General features: G+C 45.8%; 1 protein-coding gene across 36 annotated transcripts in view; it reads left to right on the top strand.

The window, feature by feature from the left end:
• The window catches only part of CLASP2 (cytoplasmic linker associated protein 2), a 1,795,600-nt gene that overhangs the window by 248,867 nt on the left and 1,526,876 nt on the right, over positions 1-19,857 (top strand). For all 36 annotated transcript variants that reach the window (XM_086964693.1, XM_086964694.1, XM_086964709.1 and 33 more), the window contains exon 4: positions 3,634-3,725. In XM_086964693.1, coding sequence (XP_086820819.1) covers positions 3,634-3,725 — 92 coding nt within the window. The remainder of the gene's footprint in view (positions 1-3,633; positions 3,726-19,857) is intronic.

Below are 19,857 nucleotides of genomic sequence, written 5' to 3'. Positions count from 1 at the left end.
TGTATGTTTGCTATAGACATGGGCAGGAAGAAAAACAGATGAGGCAACAAGTACTATGAAAAAGGTTTTTATGGTCAGAAAGAGGGAGGAAAGTCGTGATCGTTTAGAAGAAGTGTGCACCCAAAAAAAAGCAAAACACCCATGTTCTATCTCCAGCAATCTTATTGGTGGCGCTTTACAAAATTCAAACTTCGCTAAGTGTAGAACATACTCATAGCTGAACAAAAACAACACTATTCTGACCGATGGTGGCGCAAAATACATACAATGTTACAGACTCACAAAACAAACAGAACACTAACGGGAAACACTTATAATAACAAACAAATAATCACTTCTCTAAATGTTTTCACGCCCTCGAAATTTATGCTGCAGAAAAAATAAACAAAATTTGCAAATTTGAACAACACAATACTACCCGAACAAATACGGCAGTTACAAATTGCTAAAAAAAAACACAAAACTTTCCCACTACAAAAGGTAAGTCACGCACTTATGCAACATGTTGCACTATTACGACAAAATAATAACCTTTGCCAATATATTCAATCGAATACTTCACAATACAACAAAAATATAAATAATATGAACATCCAAAAGCTATACATTGCCTTCATACGCAGCAGAGACACCGTCAACTAATAAACAATTTACATTAACGAAGACTTTTTTTTACCGAAACAAACACTAAACTAGAAAAAAATATACAAGTCAACAAATACATACCAAAACACAAAAACAATATTAAAAAAAAAAAATTACCTTCAGGCGACGCAGCAAACAGACAGCAAACCCGGCACGCCTTCCAAGAATGGCGCGGTCGACAATCAGGGGATTTCCAAAGTTACGCGCTCCAATTAGGACACTACGTAACACAACGTACCAATCTCATTGGCTGTGAAACACGTCAATCAAAAAATTAACATAAACACAAAAAAATACTAGACCGCTACACTAACAAACGTAAGTAACGTTAGGGAACATTACCACATCTGCCATTTTCATTTAATACACACACACACAGCACACACACAAAAGAAAAACACACATTTATATAAAAACACACGCACATACACAACACACACACCCAAAAAAATATAAATAAAACTCCACAATAGCAAATATACACACACACACCAACACACACAACAGCCCCCTCACCCTCACAACCCTCTCACCCTCACAACCCTCTCACTCTCACCCCCTCACAGCCCCACACCCTCACACCCCCTCACCCTCACACCCCCTCACCCTCCCCTCACACCCCTCACAACCCTCACCCCGCCTCACACCCTCACCCTCACACACCCTCACACACCCTCACCCTCTCACCATCACCCCCCACTCAACCACCCTTACCCTCATCCCCTCACCCTCACACACCCTCATCCCCTCACCCACCCTCAGTCACCCTCACACCCCCTAACCCTCACCCTCACCCCCTCTAACCCTCACCCTCACCCCCCCCACACACCGTCACACACCCTCACACCCCCTCACTCACCCTCACCCACCCTCACACACCGTCACACACCCTCACCCTCACACCCCCTCACTCACCCTCACACCCCCTCACCCACCCTCACCCTCACACCACTCAGTGCTACAACACATATTGGCGCCGATTCCGATCCGGTAAAAGAAATTCCCCGTACGATTCGTATTCGTAGCCGTTTCCGTACGACTCGTAAACACACCGTACGACCCGGCGAGTATGATCCGGACCGGGTGATCAGGACGCTATTCGTACGGTCCGCGTCAGGTAAGGGCGATTCGTACGGAAAAGCGCACATTCACATACACACCGTACGGCGCGTACCCCCCATGATCGCCGGGGTACGTGACGTACCCCTGCGATCATGGGGGGTACGTGCCGTACACCCAGCGTACATGGGGTACGCGCCGTACACCCACCGTACATGGGGTACGGTGCGTACCCCATGTACGCTGGGTGTACGGCGCGTACCCCCCATGATCGCAGGGGTACGTCACGTACCCCGGCGATCATGGGGGGTATGCGGCGTCCCCGGGGGGGGGCGTTCCGTACTTGTTTCGGCGCGAACTATGCGTTTACAGCTGTTTCCAGCTCCCGTAAAAAAAAGGGTCGTACGGTGCGTACCCGACACGATTCGTACTTGCTGGGTCGTAAAAACCAGCCGCGAACCGTAGCGATGTCACGTACAGCGGGTTCCGAGTGAGACTCGTACGGATATTTTAGTCGTACGGAGTCCTGTACGACTCGTACGGTCTTTGGCTCCTGGTACGAATCGTACTTCGTCGTACGTACGGGGACGTTTACGGGTACGATTCGTACGGGGAAAATTGCTCCATACGACGATTCGGAGCGCATTTTACCTGATCGGAATCGACGCCTTTGTGTTACAATAGGTGTCACATTTGCGAAAGATAAAACTATTGGCATTGTAAATAACAAAGCTATTAATTTTGCTACTTTCAAAACAAGCACATAAATAAAAAATGTGTCCTTTACAATACCAATATCTCAAACTTTCCTAATGCGAGACCTATTGCATTGCTGTGCTTCTCTTCCTTGCTGCACTCTCCTGCTCTCTAGAGATGTGGCCTAACGACCAGAGCTGCCATCTAAGTCACGTAAATACAAAACATGTTGCATTCCAAATGCTATAGGTGTCACATTCGCGAAAGTTATAACTATTGGCGTTGTAAATGACAAAGCTATCAATTTAGCTATTTTAAAAACCAACAAATAAATAAAATATTTGTCATTTACAAGATCAATAGCTCCAACTTTTCTAATGCGAGACCTATTGCATTTCCAATGCTAGTTTATAAATTGTGTTTTACCTATTGTTTTTAGTTATTTTAATTATTATGTTTAGCATAAAACCTCTTATGAAAACTTAAATCTTGTATCTATTGTATTGTGTTGCTTGACAGTCTGCACTATGCACTTTAATTATATGGTGATAACTAACGTTAAAGAGTCCCCTTCTATTGGTTTTATTCTTGTTTGCCGGATGGCATAGCGGACCCATCTGGAAGTACTTGGGGCTTTTTGGGAGGTTTTAGCTTTCTGCCACTTTGTTTTATTATGCAGATATATTATTAAGGGTATTTTGTTAGATTCATCAACCATTTGTGCTAAAGGATGTAATCTGGTTTGGATCTTAGACCAATCCACTTAACTGTATTGTAGCAAATTAAGCTTGCAACTTTGGTGTGCATTTCTGTAATTATTGTATTTGTTCTTATCTGCGTTTATGGTTTTTCGAACCGAAAGATGATGATTCATTGAATGTGAATTTCATATTGCGATGTTAAGTTTGTGAGATCATGTTAGTTTTTCAGTTGGCAACATAAAATTGTGTTTCAGCGAAAAACAAGAAACAACATATAGCAATGGTTTTGTGCTGCTGTCCGTCATTAAGAGCATCAACTGAAGCCCTTGTTTGGGAAAATGCCAAATAGTAGCACTTTGACTTTGATGTTTTTATCGAAAATCTATTCCATGCTCAACTAAATACTGACTCCCTAACATTTTTTTTCGGTCACATTGTCATAATCAATCAGAATGTTTTTAACACATGTGCATCTCACATTCTTCATTTTCGCCTGTAATGCAAGCCATGTGTGTTTGATTTATTTCAACAGAATATCTGGGAGCGGCTCACTGCTGGCTTCAAGCACAAGAACTTCCGAACCAGAGAAGGGGTCTGCATGTGTCTCATTGCAACCTTAAACACGTAAGCACATCCTTTTTTTTCTTTACATGCGTCTGTATTGTTTTAAGTCAGTTATTTTTAAATCGTTTTTGCAGTTCAGTACTTCACTCTAATCTGTTATCATCTATAAGCAACACTTACGTAATAAGAGGTGCTGTGAATTAGGCATTAATAGATATCTTACCTAATGGGTTTAAATTTTCTCCTTTGGAGAAAATGGGTCTGACACTTCCTTTTGAACAAGACTGCAGGAATCAAAGTACCGGGCACTGTTCCAAGATTAGTGGGCCTGAATTTATGGAAGAGTAGCTACTCAGTATTATAATAAGTATGTACTTAGGATGAAAGATATGCAGGGGTGTGAGTAGGTCGAGGATCAGAGCAGGGATGTATTCATGGGATGCAAAGGTGAGCCAAAAGCAGGTCTCCCTGCAAATGGCTCATTGTTATAAGTTGGAACATCCTACCAGAATGTCCCTGCATTTTGTACTGTACAAAATTCACCGGTGGTTGTATTTTTCACATATTACGACTTGCTTACAGATAACTTCAGCTGCTGCCCCTTTCTCTTTCTGTATCTCTCTTCTACGCTTCTGATCCCATGACGTTCTTCCTTATTCTTGTGTTTGTTGCGCCCAAGAAGCATTCCAATCTTACTGTGTTTTGGTCAGATGAATGTATCCTTCCACCTCTAAGCTAGAGTTACAAGCCTTCCACTCTCTCTTTCTGCTCTCCAGCTCTTCTGATACAGTGTTGGGTGACCATTTTATAATGTTTTTCGAACCATTCCAAGGTGGGCAGTGAATGCATGCGCATAAATGGTGTTCTTGTAATTATTTTTCTTAGGCTAAACTGAAGCATTGGCAGAGTTAATTTGTGACAACAATTAAAACCTTTGACATTGCCAAAGATTATTTCTTCTCACGGGGCTGCCAATAATGTTAAACTGTTTTAATTATATTTTGGAGAGCACTTCAGTGCAGTTTAGTTTCCACTTGTAATGAAGTAAACTCTTAAGAGATAGGCAGAACTGTACGTCGCTGTTCGCTTTTGCTGATCAGTTCATGTTTAATTCTTCTGTCACTGTGCTTGCAGCACAGGAACTTTCAGTGTTGCAGCCGGTGTCCTTAGTGCAGGCACCCGCAAGGTCTGCTCCAACTCCGAGTCAGGGTGCACGCTGCAGCACCGATGGCGCAGGCTCTCCCTCTTGAGTGGTGCTGCCGGCTTCTCCAGTTATTGGAGCAGCTTGCGAAGATGTAGTAAGTCAGCATTTCCAAATGCAGCCTGTCTTTTCCTCGTGCGATGGCCTGAATTCTTTGTCCACTTTGGTATTGGCAGCCATCCTGCATACGTGGGTGCCAAAGTGCTCAAGGAACAATCAGAACTGGTTCAGACCGGGCTCAGCACCCTCCTGCACAAAGGGAACAAAGACTTTTAGGGGTATAAGTACAGGACCCCTGACTACAGAAAATTAGATCATCCTGGAATCAGGAAGGAACCACTGCCAAGGAGAAAGCTGAAACTGAAGAAGGAAGGCTGACCTGCTGTTGCTTTGCTGTCAAGGAGAGGAGAAGGACTTTGCTTTGTGCTGTGTCCCCTTGCTTGAAGGATTCTCCAAGGGCCTGAGAGAGAGCTGGCTCCCTGTTTTGAAGTCCCAGGAACAAAAGGACTTCACCCTCAGCTTCCCTGAGCTCTGCTGAGAGAGCTCTGTCCTTCCTGGAGTGATTGGCCCATGTGTGGTGCCTCTGGAAGTTGTACCTGTGTTGGGGAGCTGGAAATCAAGCTTTTAAAGACTCTGCTACAGAAAATGTATCGCAATCCCGGCCGAGGGAGAAAATTCCCGCCGCTACAAAGACTGATATCGTCGCAGCGCCTTTCGCCGCTGCCTGAAGACGTCGCACCCTTCGTTAGCGGGAAGATTTCTGCTGCTGCGAAAATCGTCGCAGAGCCTGTCATCACTGGGTGAAATCATCGCATCACGTCACTGCGAGAATCGTCACAGAGCCATCGCATCGAGGAGCTGCGAGAGAAAGATCGCCGCTGGACCGCGCAGCGTCGCCCCGGAGATAGTCGCAACACCCGAGAATGATCGCATCGTGCCTTTGCGGGAGAAAACCTCCTAAGGAACCTGCGCACTGGAATCCATACAAGTGGCCTTCCTCCCCATACAGACCGGATTCGTTGTAACACACCCGCTGAAGCAGCTGGGCTGTTGCTAACGCCTCCCCAGGGTCTCAGGAGCAACGCATCGCTTGTTTTTCACCGCTACAGCTTCTGTGCTTGGAACATTTTATCGCTAAAAAAGGCACTGTGGCTAAAACGTGACGCAACTGTGGATACTTTTATCGCTAGCCTTAAGAACTCTTTTGCAACCATATTCTTGAACTGTGTACGTTGGAGTTTTGTCGTTTTGGTCTTGTGTAGTTTAGATTAAATACCTTTATTTTTCTAAACTGTTGTGGAGTCTGTTTGTGGTGTTTTCACTGTGTTACTGTGAGTGTTGGTACAAATACTTTACACATTGCTTTTGGATAAGCCTTACTGCTTGTGCCAAGCTACCAAGGGGTTGAGCAGAGGTTATCTAAAGAGTGTTTCCTCTTTACCTCAACTAGGAGCAAGGGTCCTTATTTGGACAGTGGTACCTACCCCTGCCAACTAGAGACCCCCAGTTCTAACACCAGCCATGAAAAATAACAGGGCACATTTTTTGATTCGCTTCCAGAAATCGTAAGAAGGGGTCTATATATAATGCAATCAAAAGAGATGAACTCGGGCATCAATGATTAGTACCTCTAGTTATTTTAAACGTATCAGTAAGTGAGCCATTTAAAAATAGTTTTGCAGTTGGCTGAAAGTATAACATCTTAAAGGCCTGAATAAGTCCCTGGTCTATCCCGACCCTTGACAGGGTCTCCGACAAAAAAAGCCAGGAAACCCTGTCAAAGGCCTTCTCTACGTCGAGTAAAATAAGTGCTAATGGATCTCTAGAGATATGGGCGGCGTCGAACAGTGAAATAGTTCTCCTGATATGATCTAGGGTACCACGTCCAGGGATGAATGCATGTTACTAAGGTGGTATAACTTTGTTTTACCCCAGCTAATCGAACCGCTAATATTTTGGAATAGATTTTGCTATCCGCGTTTATCAAAGTTATATGACGATATGAGGCAGGTTGAAGAGCAGATTTGTGCTTTTTCAATAGAACAATTTTGGCTTGTGACCATGATTCAGGTGGTCTCCCCCCCCCCCCCCCCCCTCCCTTGAATACATGTACGAATAGGTGGAGCATAACCTATTTTGACTCAGTGGATTTTTTCAAATAAAATTCAGCTGAAATATTATCTAGCCCAGTGGCTCTACCATTGGGAAGGCTGTTAAAACAAAGTCAAACGTCTATCCATTGAGGGAGCTCGTCAAGTTGAACCTCATCATCTTGAGCTAATTGCACCCCTGGAATTTTGTTAAGGTATGTTGTAATAACCTTTACATGTGCTTTGCTAGTTTCATGATATAGATCTTGATAATAGGTAAGAAACACTTTACGAATACCCTCTGGATCTGAAATAATTTATTTTGTGGAATCTTTAATCTCTGTTATGATGTTTCTTGTAGTTTTTTATCTTGCCCTAATCGCGAGGTGATGCCCGACCTGCTCGCTACATTCATATGCTTTCTTCCTCCAGATTGATAATCTATCTGCCGCTTTTTTGGCAATTTGCTCCATAACAGATGATTTTGCAAACATAATTTTGGCACGTGCATCCGCTGGCTTATTGCCATCCCTAAGAACAGTAATTAAATTTTCTTCTGCAGCAGCTAGTCAGGTTTGCAAATCATCCAGGAGTTAACGCTTTTTTCTATTTAGGGAAAGCGAAAAGCTCAGGGTCTCTCCTCTTATTGTTGCTTTTAGCGCATCCCAAACCACTTCGATCCCTGTACTGTCTAAATTATCCTTAATAAATTGTGGAATCCAGTCCCTCATTTGTTTACAATATTCATCATTTAAAAGCAGGGATCGTTCGAAAGTCCAGCTAAAACAAATTTCTAGTAACTACTGTTACCCCTTTTATTTCTACCACTTAAGGATTATGGTCTGACACAATACGTGTGGTCTTTTCTATTGAGCATAAATGAATTGAATGAGATGCAAAAAAAAAATCGAATCTCACCAGTTTGTTATGTGGAAAAGAATAAAAAGTATGGCCGGAATCGGTAGGGTGTTGTGAATGTCAAATGTCAGTGAGTGCCTGTTCGCGACATAGTCTTTAGGGTTTCCGACCGCTATAGATCCAATTTTTATCTAGGGCTATGTTCTTATTAGAAGGCAAATTTATATTAAAATCACCACAAATGATTAAAGGTAGCGGCCACTTAGCCAGTTCATTATTCATAGCATCAAAAATTGCTGGGTCATCTGTGGTGTTGCCATATAAAGTACATACCGTGTGTAAATCCCCATTTCTCATTCGACATTCAGTGATAACCCACCTCCCAAATTGGTCTGCTAATGTTCGTGTAAATTGAATTGAGCGTTTCGCGGATAGTACTGCCACCCCTCGTAGCCTAACATCTTGTGTTGTGGCCCCAACCACTGTATTTGGCCAAGCGAGTCTAAAAGGTGAATCTGAGTTCTTTCAATATGCATTTCCTGCAAGCATAGGATATCGGCTTTTAGTAATCGAAGAGCAACCGCAGCATTACGTCGTTTCTTGGGATCAATAAGGCCACAGTTAATTGTTGCTATAACCCCTTCCCACACCCCCAGTGATCCCCCCGACCCACCACCAACCTTTGAGGCTACCTGGCTCTGCAAATACCAGGATGAAGACATCTGAGCAATCGGGATCCCTTGCCCAGCCCCTTCCCAAAACTATCTACTTTATCTGTGCCAACTCATTTTATAATATCCCCAATTTGAAGCATTAAACCTAAACATTAAGCCTTGAGTCCATGAGTCCATAATTATTCAGATCTTGGTTCTGTCTCTTCTTGACTCTGTGATCTCTTGCAGATAAGCTTGGGCCTGAACTTCAAAGATAAAGCTGTGCGTGACCCCATTGAGAATAATATTTAGGCGTGTTGGAGTCTGTAAATATACTGTTGCCCAGATTTGTTGAAAAAGGGCAAATAGTTGCCTCAGCCTCCATCTACACTCCACTGTGGCATGAGCCAAGTCAGGCCTGCTGAAAAAGGTGACTCCATTGAATTCCTTTTTGCTTGTAGGTCTTGCAAGATCATGCCTGGTGTAAAAGAAAGGTGTCCAAAATATATTAACATTGCACGGCGGTATTGCGCAGGAGACAAAGGAGTTGTAGGAGGTGTCTAAGGAAAACGGTGAGCGCGCTGTATCTCCTTGTCCCAATCCCAAGATTGGAGCTCAAGAAATGCTCCTTTGAAAAGCGAGATTATATAAGCCCTAGGGTCCCTCCCTTACACTCCTTCCGGAACCCTAAGTATGCGAAGATTGTTGCGTTGCGATCTATTCTCCTGCTCCTCGATCTTCGCCATTAAGTCTTTAACTATACCATCATGCGCATCTCCCTGTACTTTTAATTAGTAAACATATTTCTCCAGATCCTCGGTGCGCACTTCGACAGACGACATTCTGTCAGCGATTTCAGTGCAAGTTTGGCCCACTTTCCTTATTGCGCCTGGTAATTTCTGTGTAGCTTGTCTGTTTTTTCGGTTATCCAACTTGACCTCTTCTTGGAAGCTCTTGATTGAGTGTAAGACTTCAGCGAGGGTAGGCTCTTCCTTGCTTCTGGAGATTCCGGAATTTCCAGAGTTTCCACTACCCAAATCTCCCATTGCTGAGAGGTTGCCACCTGAGCGTACAGTACAACCTGATGGAGTCGCAAACTGAGAGGATGAATAATCCCATCTAAGCTCGACATTGCTTCCGTGGTCTCACCGCGGTCCGTGGTCTCACCGCTTTTGTGTCCATTTTGTCTTTTTTTTTCCTTTTATTTTCCGACTTCTTTTTTTGTGCTGCAATTTGCCATGGGGTCTCTGAGTCCGTACTTCTTCCCCAATCATGCTTCCCACCATTGTCGTCAACATCGCTGAATGTAGATATGCCAGTCTCATACAACTCTGATTCATCTGTGACTGGATAGGGCTTTTCCGTGATATCAGGGGTTTCAGGGTTTTTTTTAAGGATTTCTAGCTGATCGTTTTTTGAGTTTGTTGATTTTAATGATTTTAACAGATTTTCTTGTGATAAGGCTCCAGTATTTGCAATGTTTACATCCTCATTAGTGCCGAATTCAGACCAAGAAAATCTTTTTTTTTTTTTAAGTTCTTTTTATTAATTTTCAAACAAGTTATACATGTAGGTCATCGCACACTAAATAAGTCAGTACATTTACATCAATAAACCGGATACAGTAGTCGGTAAGGTGAAGCCATTAAAACTTTTCTGTTTGTCTAATTCCTGATCGTCCCCTTTTCTTCTAGTGATGTTGTGTTGTGCTTACCTTCTCAGAGCGCCAGGACGCCCCTTTGCTGGAGCAGCTGTGCGCTGTACAAATAAAAATAACATAACATAACATAACAAGCAACCATGGACATTGAAATACTACAGGTTTTGGTCTCATTGAGCAGGGCATAATACATACAGGAGTATTTCTTCTCAAACATAGAAAAATAGAGCTAATATACTGGTATTACCTCTACCCTAATCACGTGCAACATCTTGCAACACTATCTTATATGTTACTGCAAAGGCACATCTTGTTTCCACTCAATTGCGTCCTGTCCACTCCAATGGGCTGGAGCCACTACACTGTTAATTCAGTACATTGGCACAACTTTCTCGGCAATGAATCCATCCAGATATACAATATGGCCATATAGTACATTGTAGAGTGCAAGAGAAAATACAAAAAAAAATGGTATTCCTTTACTAGTTATTCCTGAGGGTGTGCCAATAAATAACATGACAGCGGTGGCCAAATATCCCTGGGTCTGGAGGTTACCTGCAACAACTCTGTGTATATCGCCAGCTGTTCCTGACAGTGTATGAGGTCATTAATCCATTCTTTAAATGTGGGTGCCCTTCCCCTACCCTAGCGACACGCTACTCTTCTCTTGGCCATCAATAACGCTAGGGCCACGAATTTACGGTGTGACGCCTGCATTGCTTTAACAGACCCAGACACTCTTGAATCTAGGGCTGGAAGAGCTGCTGAGGGAGCATTCTTTGGCTGCGTGTTTCCAGCATTTGTTCCTGGCTCTAGGGCTGCTCCTGCATTTCTGAGGGTGCGGAAGATATTAAGACAGGTATTGCTGGTATCACCTGTGAGGAGGCCTCAAGATCTTGAAGCGCCTCCCCGGCGTCTGCAAGGGGTACCCCTGGAGCGATTATGATAAGCTGCCCCTCCGGTGATCCCCCCCTCCACTAACTCATTCTGTGTTCCTCCCACCTCTATTGGACCAAACATTTTGGAAATTAGGGGTTGAGAATTATGGATTAGGGTGGTATCAGAAAGCTTAGTGTTTTTCACTTGCTTGGCTGTTCGCTCTGCTTTGTCTTCAGGGTTCGCCCGTTCAGCTTGCTCCCTACTATTCAGCCCCCGTGTTTCCGGGCATCTCTGTGAGATTTCTGACTAGGTTTGCTGTACAGCTTCGGCTATCATGGGGGCTGATAGCTGGTTATTTTTAGCTTCAATACTTTCCCCCCTAGCCCCGTCATCCTTACTTGCTTTCTTTCCGTATCATGGGAGTCCTGGAAACAAAGTATCCGTCGCTGAACCCTGCAGCAGTAATTATCTCCTTTCTCCGTGCCTGGCGTAGCTGCCAGGAAGTTGTAGAGAGCCGACAGCGTTGCTTCGAGACGGTACGGCGTTGAGAGCCGCCATAGGACAGTGCGGGCGAGGATGTTTGTGAAGCTGCAGTCAGCCGCGTTGCATCTGCCGTCTGTTCCCTTCACGCCAACGCGTAGAGATCAGTATGGCCGTTATGCAGTTCTGCTGATCCACGCGATAACGTGTTTATCAGGTAATTTTCAGCTTCTTGGGCGCGATTACCACAACATGACAGAGTTTTACGTCTGTTTAGGGGTCAGACCGGCGGGCTGTGTCGGGCAGCTGCTACTCAGACGCCATCTTGCCATGACTCAAATGTTGCAGACAATGTTATTCAGTTGCAGAACAGTCATTTTTATTAGTTCTGGGAAACAGTACTGTCGGGCGGCACATGTACTTCCCCTATCTGTCTTCCATTTCACCGATAAGTTCTCCCACTTTTTAGGGCAACCCCTACTTGTATATGTTACTGTTGCTGCACCAGTCTAAGTCTCTCTTCCAGTCACCTACGTGCGGTGCCTCTTCTGCTCCCCAAACTAGCTATATTTCGTTTAGCAATCATTACAGGATATGTATGATCTGTGTAGGATTTTCAGCAGAACTAAACAAAACCGAGTTCTGATTTCCAACTCTCTGGGAGAGGCTAATTGTTATTATTATATTTTGTGGGTGAAAGTGTGTACATAAATAGTCAAACAGAATGATTTGAAATAAAATGAAACATGAAGCCTGTCTGTGAGAGTTTTGTTTAACATTTTCTGCTCAAAAATTAAATTACGAAAACAGCCTCAAGAGGGCATTGTATCTTTTTATACATTTTCAGGCCACAATAAAACAGCCATAGAACCTGCCTGTCAAGGGAGCTGCACTCTCCGCTAAAGAGCAACAGCTCCACACTGGGATGTGCTTTTAAAAAAAAAAAGAAAAGTTCTCCTGGGGTCGTGGTTTCAGAGACACAAGAGACTTACTGCTTTTTTTTTACTAAAGTTGCTGGTGGCTGCGGAGCTCCCTGCAAAGCCCCACAATATTTAAAAAAATAATAATTTGTGGTGCCCCTGCCCCTCTGGGACCACACCTCGATGCCTAGAGGGTCAGGGGATTAATTGCACTTATACTTTTGAGCATCAATTGCACACAAACTCCTGAACAGATTTACGCCAAATCACAAAAAGCATTGTTTCTTGATCAAGATATAGCTTTCTGCCTTATTTTGTGTACATTTGTTCAGCAGTTTGGGCTGTAGCTGTTTAAAATTCTTATGTAAAAATAAATGGGGAAAACTCGTTTTGGGACCCCTTCCTTCTCTGCCCTGCTTGAAGCATCGACCCCCACCCCACTCCACTCCACCCCGCCCCACCCCGCTCCACAGTGGTAGTCGCCACTGGGTAGTTAAAGTTAGGACTACCTTTACATAGGAAAAGCATTTAGTGGTTTGCTTATAACTTTGGTGCCATATGATGAATCTTGACAAAACCTTCCCCAAAAAATGTTCCACCTCATCTTTTTCCTCGAAAGTTTCAGTGTAATCTTTCAAGGGGGACTGACAAAAAATCCACAGAAGCTTTTTTCCTTGTCACTTTTCTCAAGAACAGTTAGACACAACTACTTCCATAATCTGCATCAGATTTGGCAGAAAGTAAGATCGTGTTCCAGAAAGAGTAGATTTTGTGATTTGGTGTAATTTCGTTCTAAGGTTTTTGAGAAATTAAGTTTACTAAAGTATAGGTATTTCACGCAGCGCAGTGATCAGATCTAAGTGGCTGCCACCACATCAACATAGAGATATGATGGCGGCTGTTTTAGGACTAGGGGACTCAGTCCAATGTACTTAAAATAAAGTAAGGATAGGTAGCAATTCGTAAGTTGCTTATCTCGCTGCACAGCTCCGCTTGGTTGCTATTGCCCCCTGACCCTTCCAGATCCTTAGTTCGAGCCCCTCCTCCAATCGCAGGTACCTGCGTGCGCCTTATCCCTGCTGGTCCAGTGAGGATCATCTCTGCCCTCTGTCATCGGCTTTTTTTGCTCCTCTGCTCTTTTCACCTTCATTTTTTTCTATTTCTGCTTTCTTGTCTCATTATTTGCCACACCTTTTCCCTTGCCACTGCAGCCATCCCCCGTCCAGCGATGTTGTCCAGCTTCCCAGCTGTCCTGCCCTCCCCAAATACTATTTTATGGTGGCTGCTGAGCGGGCGTGCAACAGGTGTGCTGCTGGCTACCCCTGGACTGTGGGCCTCAGGCCATCCACCGCAATGACTCCAGCGCACTCCATGCCCTGATCTTTGCACTTTCTGACACGTCAAGGCACCCAGGGCATGTTCACCTGCAGCACCTGACCCACCGACCGCACAACCCTCAAGAACTGGACCCAATTATCTCAGATGCATCCTACTCAACACCTGCTCTCTCAAGACATGCCGTGGAGATCTGGGACCTACTCGACTCCATCTTCCCCGACATCTCCTTCACAGAGAGCTGGATATACTCCAGCTCAGCCCCGGACATCGCGACTGCCATCCATGAAGGCTACAAAATCATCCACAAGGACTGCGTCAACCAGCCGGTGGAAAGCATTGCCATCGTACACAAAGACACCCTTTTCCTCACAACCAGCACAACCACTCACCTGACATGGAGCACCTCCCCTTCCAGATCTATCCGAACCCGAACACCACCCTCTGCGGCACCCTCATCTACAGACCTCCTGGACACCGCCCCCCTTCAGTGAAGCCATAACTTACTTTATCCTTCACTACGGTCTTGCCTCAATGGATTACATTCTCCTCTGCGACCTCAATTTCCACCTGGACAACGTCGAAGACCACAACACCTCATCCCTATTGTAGAACCTCACCATCATCAGACCCAAACAACTGATTGAAATGCCAACCCACTCAGCAGGACACACACTCGACCCCATCTTCTCCGCAATCAACATCATCTCCGTCTGCCACACCGCTGAGCCACACTGGACCAAACACCACTGCATCCACTTCTTCTTCACCAAACACACTTTACAACACCATGCTCACCGCAATCCTTGCAGAAATTGGAACAATGTCAGCGAAGACCAACTCACCAACTCCCTCCCCAAGACCCCACCACCACCATCCACGGACACCAACACCTCAGCATGCAACCTCCACCGCTGGATGTCCAACTGCGCCAGCACTGGCCCCCTCAGGAAACCCTTAGGCAAACAGCCCTCCAAAAAAGCCAGCTGGTTCTTCCCCCCCCCCTCTACGAGTCCATGCGCACCTGCAGACAGCTCAAGAAAAGATGGAGGAGCAACAAGATCACGGCAGAACATGCAGCCATCAAATTTGCTGTCACCGTACACCACTGCCTCATCAGAACAACATAGAAAGCAGCCATCCAGGAACACATCTAGGCCAATGCACACACCAGCAAAGAACTCTTCGCAATGGTAAAAAAAATTGCTAAATCTAGCCCAGAGACAGCAGACATTCCTCACCTCAAGACCTCTGCGACAACCTCGCGATCTTCTTCCACAGCAAGATCAAGGTGCTTACAACAAATTCGTAATGCAACACCCACCCATCCCACCCGCAACCACTTCATCATTCAAAACCCAAGCAGATCTTGACCAGCTGGACTACCCTGATCTCTGATGACACCCTCAGGATGAAGAGTATCCCATCCACTCTGGAGCCACCTCGGAACCCTGCCCTCACCACATCTTCAACAGAGCCGGCACCTCCATTACACCTGAACTGTGCTGCATCATCAACTGCTCCATCAAGTCTGCAACCTTCCCGGAAGACTGGAAGCATGCAGAGATCGACCCCCTGCTGAAGAAACCCTCTGCCGACCCGACGGACCTCAGGAACTACATAACCATCTCTCTGCTCCCCTTTCCAGTCAAAGTCATCGAAAAAGCCATCAACGCCCAACTCTCGGAGTTCATCTAAACGAACCAAGCAACCGCAGCACTGAAACTGTTTACGGCAACAGACGACCTCCGCACACTCCTCAACCGAGGTGAGACTGCTGCCCTCATCCTCCTGGACCTCTCAACCCCCTTCAACACCGTTTCCCACCACACCCTCTGAGCACGACTCCACGAATCTGGAATCCGTGACCATGCCCAAGAATGGATCTGCTCCTTCCTCACCGGCCGAACAGAGTGTCAGACTTCCGATGTTCAACTCCTAACCCACAGAGATCCGCTGCAGAGTCCCTCAGGGATCCTACCTGAGCCCCAACCTCTTACAACATTTACATGGGCCGCTTGCAGCCAACGTCAGAAACCACAGACTCCACATTATCTCCTACACCGATGACACTCCGCTGATTCTCTCCCTCACAGATGAACCTACAGCAGCCAAGAGCAACTTCCACAACTAGATGAAGGTAGTTGCTACCTGGATGAAGTACAGCTGCCTCAAGCTTAATTCGTACAAGACCAAAGTACTCATCCTGGGCTCCTTCCCCCTCCAACAGGGATGACTCTTGGTGGCCTGCAGTGCTCTCAACCCCACCACCCCCACACCCACAGACTACATACGAAACCATGGCATCATCCTGGACTCCTCGCTCTCTATGAACTGTCATGTCAATGCCATTTTGTCCTCCTGCTTCCACACGCTCCAACTGCTTCATAAGATCTTCAAGTGGATCCCCACCGAGGCCAGGAAAACGGTACCCATTTGCTTGTCAGCAGCAGACTAGACTATCTATGGCAATGCACTCCATTCCGGCACCACCCTGAAACTCCATAAGAAACTGCAGACCGTCCAGAACACCTCCGCCAGACTCATCTGAACATCCCATGCCACAACCACATCACTGGCTACCTGAAAGACCTACACTGGCTACCTGTCCACAAAAGAATCATCTTCAAGCTCCTCAAACACGCCTACAAAACCCTCCACAACGCCGGACCTGAATACCTCATCCTATAGATCCGCAAGATCACAGCTGGAGGAAGAACCTTCTCCTACCTCACTGCGAAGACCTGCACCTCAGGCAATCACTATCACTACTGCAATTCGTGAAGGACCTCAAGACCTGGTTCTTTGACTGAACCGCAGACCCACCCCCACTTAGCGTCTTGAGACCCTCACGGGTAAGTAGGCGCTCTTTGTAAGATTACTGATTGATTGATTGAGGGATACCCTGCCCTCATATGCGTGGCAGTGAACAGGAGGATGCCAGAAAGAACCCACCCAAGAACAAAAACAATGTTTTTTTAAATGTTACCATGAACTTGCTTAAACATTTTTTTTAATGAAAAGCATGGGGGTAAGAAATCAGGTCTTTTGTTGCCGAGCTATGAACCTTGTCAAAGTAGGGACTGCATTTCTTGTCAGGGTAAGTTAGTCACACACTTAACTCAGTCTGTGCTCGCCCTCTGGTAGCTTGGCACAGCGCAGTTAGGCTTAACATAAGAGGCAATGTGTAAAGCAGTTGTGCTTACGGGGGTTCAGTAACACAGTGAAAACACCACAAACAAAGACTCCATAGAGCGGTATGAAAATAAAATAGTATCTCTGTTACTCTTTAAAACAGAAAAAAAAAATAAGAATCCAGTCAAACCATCTCAAGTTATGAATACTTCAAGAGTGTACAATGCTGAAAGCGCCCTTGCGCTTTCAGTAGGTTCTTTATGGTTACACTGGGGAAATTATAGCGATCCACGCCAATGTTCCCTCTAATTTTTTTCCTCTATGTGCGGCAGTGTAAGGTCTCCGTGCGTTGCAACCAAAGCTATGTGCACCTAAAACCAGACTGCGGATGTGCGCTGCAATTAACATGAATACTTCAGCCCTGCCGAGTAGCACGCATTAGGCGTGGTCCACAACACCACACTAAAATGCATTATTCTCGCATTTTTAGGACCATGACAAGGCCTGTGTAATAGGAGTCAGTGATCGTGAGTGTTGGGGCTGAATTTACAGCAGTACAACAATTGTTGGGCATGCATTGCTATAGGTGGGACACTGGAGAATGGAACGTGGGCTTTCTGCTCGCGTCATTGTTTTAAGTAAGCATTTTACATCCTGTTCGATTACTCAGCTCTGATGTTGTGAGGCCGAGCGTGGGAAGCGCTGTACTGCGCATGTCTGCCTTCAAGAGGGTTCCTGATGAACGCTGTACGCACTCACAGATAAAAGCATGTGACTTGCGCACAAGCCCCCAGTAGCCCTGTCTGGCGTCAGGCACTGACAGGTGTGCGTTGGCTCATGAGCCCCACGGATCACAGGTCCAACATGAGAAGACGGGAGGGCGCTGCTCGCGCCCACAGGCCGTGCACCGGCAGCAGCTCAGGTGTGAACAGGTAACCTCGGAAAGCAGGCTTCTATCTGTGAGAGGCCAATGTAAAGGCTCCTGCATGCACAGGAACGATGAAGGGAATGCAGGTTTGTAAGGAAAGGTTCAACTTTAAATACAACAACTTGTGAATCCACAGGAATGCTGAGGGGGATATGCAGATTTGTAAAGCATTGTACTTTAAAGACAGCAATATGTGCATGCAGAGGAATGTCTGAATGTCTGGTTTTCTCTATGCACAGTATAATGCCATAGCAAACCAGGGAAGGGGATTCACAGCAGAACTGAAGCATTGCACGTGCGCAGCTTGTTTGTTGCTGTGTGTCTTCTTTATGCTGAAGGCCCAGAGATGCCCTGCTCAGCGATGCTGAATGTTACTCCTCACTATGGCCGAGGGCATTAGCAACACCAGAGTGTGGCATTGTGACAATAGGAATTTTTAGGACTAAAGCAGAGAAGCTGAAGCTGAGGGTGAGGCCTGATGTTTCAGGCTCCCACCCACAGATCCCAGAGAAGGTGCTTTAAGCCTACCACTCCATTGCACTTGTGTAGTTTGTGTGTCTGTCAGTCTCAGTACTGTGCGTCCTCCCCACCCCCTTATGACGGGGCATTCTTTGGTGCCTTGTCTCACCAGGGTGCACAGTCACAGGTGACGCCGAGATCTGAACGACGAGGTGTGCCGGGGCCCTAATGTAAAGAGTAAAATAACACCCACAGCTGGATCTGAGCCTTTCCCAGCCCTGTGTGCTGGTGTCACTGCACCTGCTGCACCTCTGGTAGCTCCGCCCCTGACATAAATGCAGTAAATGTTCCTGTTTCCGGGACACCTATGCCCCACCTGCACTTAGAGGAGCTATCCTTCTCTGGCAGATAAGATCAGCCTCTCTGATACCTCCCTGTCCAGAGCTGACAGGGACTCCGAGTTATCATAGAGTTATTCTTTTCTGGTGAAGGAGGGGGCTGCACAGGACAAGCAGTGCACACACTGCACAAATATCCTCACAGGACCCGGACGGGATCTGTATAGATCCTCCCCCCCCCCCCCCGTCCCCCCACCCCCAAGCAGCTGTTAATACCACCTTTATTAATACAACACCTCTTTAGTTTTCAGGTAGGCTCCCTTTGCCTTTCATTTTGAAATTACCTTTAAAGACTAAAACAGCAAGAAGGTTTTGCGGTTTTTCGATGTGATAAAAATGGTAACTATTTGTATTTTGTGTTGGCGAGAACATTTTGAGAAAAGAGTGGGCATATGGTGCATTTTTCAAGTTAATTTGAGAAAACAAGAAGGTTAATAAAGCAATTGTGAAAGTGGTTATTACATTAATGAAGAGATGTCATATAATCTAGGTATCTTCTTGTTCAGTATAATCAATGGACTTCATAACATTGGTGTAGTATTGGGGGGGTGAGGCCGTGGGGTGAGTGGGGGGGGGGGAGAGTAGGGCAAAGCATAAGCAAGTGTACCTGGCTAGCAGATGGACGATTTTTGTCAATGATGTGTATTATTACGAAGCAAAACAATACCACCCTTCTCATGTGACAAAAATTGTTATTGTGTCCAGAATGGGTTGTTGAGTGGATCAGGAAGCATCACCCCCAGACAGTTACCCTGCACCCCCACCCTGGCTGGCTCGTGGCACAGAATGGGCAGTGGTTCGACATGAAACAGCGGAGGAAGGGGAGGGCGGACTTCCTGTCTGCGGAATCTGCGCCCATACTAGACCCACCAAACTCCCACCCTGGATGGACCACCCTATCATGAAGTAGCGGAGCTTCCCGCCCTCACATGGCACATGACTTCTTTGCACCTTGGAGGATCCAGGCAGGTTGGGGGATCCAGGGACCGCTTGAGTTGATGAGCTGACCGTAAATCACGTAATAGGTACGTGAGTCAGAAATCCTCTCGCTGAAAAGAAGGGTCGATTGTTTAAGTGTAATAATTTGTGTATTTGTCGTAGGTACAACAGCTGTAGCCTAGGGTGAAACATCAAAGCAAGGCACCCTCGCCCCTGTTTACACCACATTCTTTCCCCATTAGGGCTTATGAGACGTT

The sequence above is a fragment of the Lissotriton vulgaris genome, chromosome 4_1 (assembly GCF_964263255.1).
Source record: "Lissotriton vulgaris chromosome 4_1, aLisVul1.2, whole genome shotgun sequence".
NCBI lineage: Eukaryota > Metazoa > Chordata > Amphibia > Caudata > Salamandridae > Lissotriton > Lissotriton vulgaris.
The sequence above is the reverse complement of the archived record's forward strand: the minus strand, read 5'-3'. Positions and strand labels throughout refer to the sequence as shown.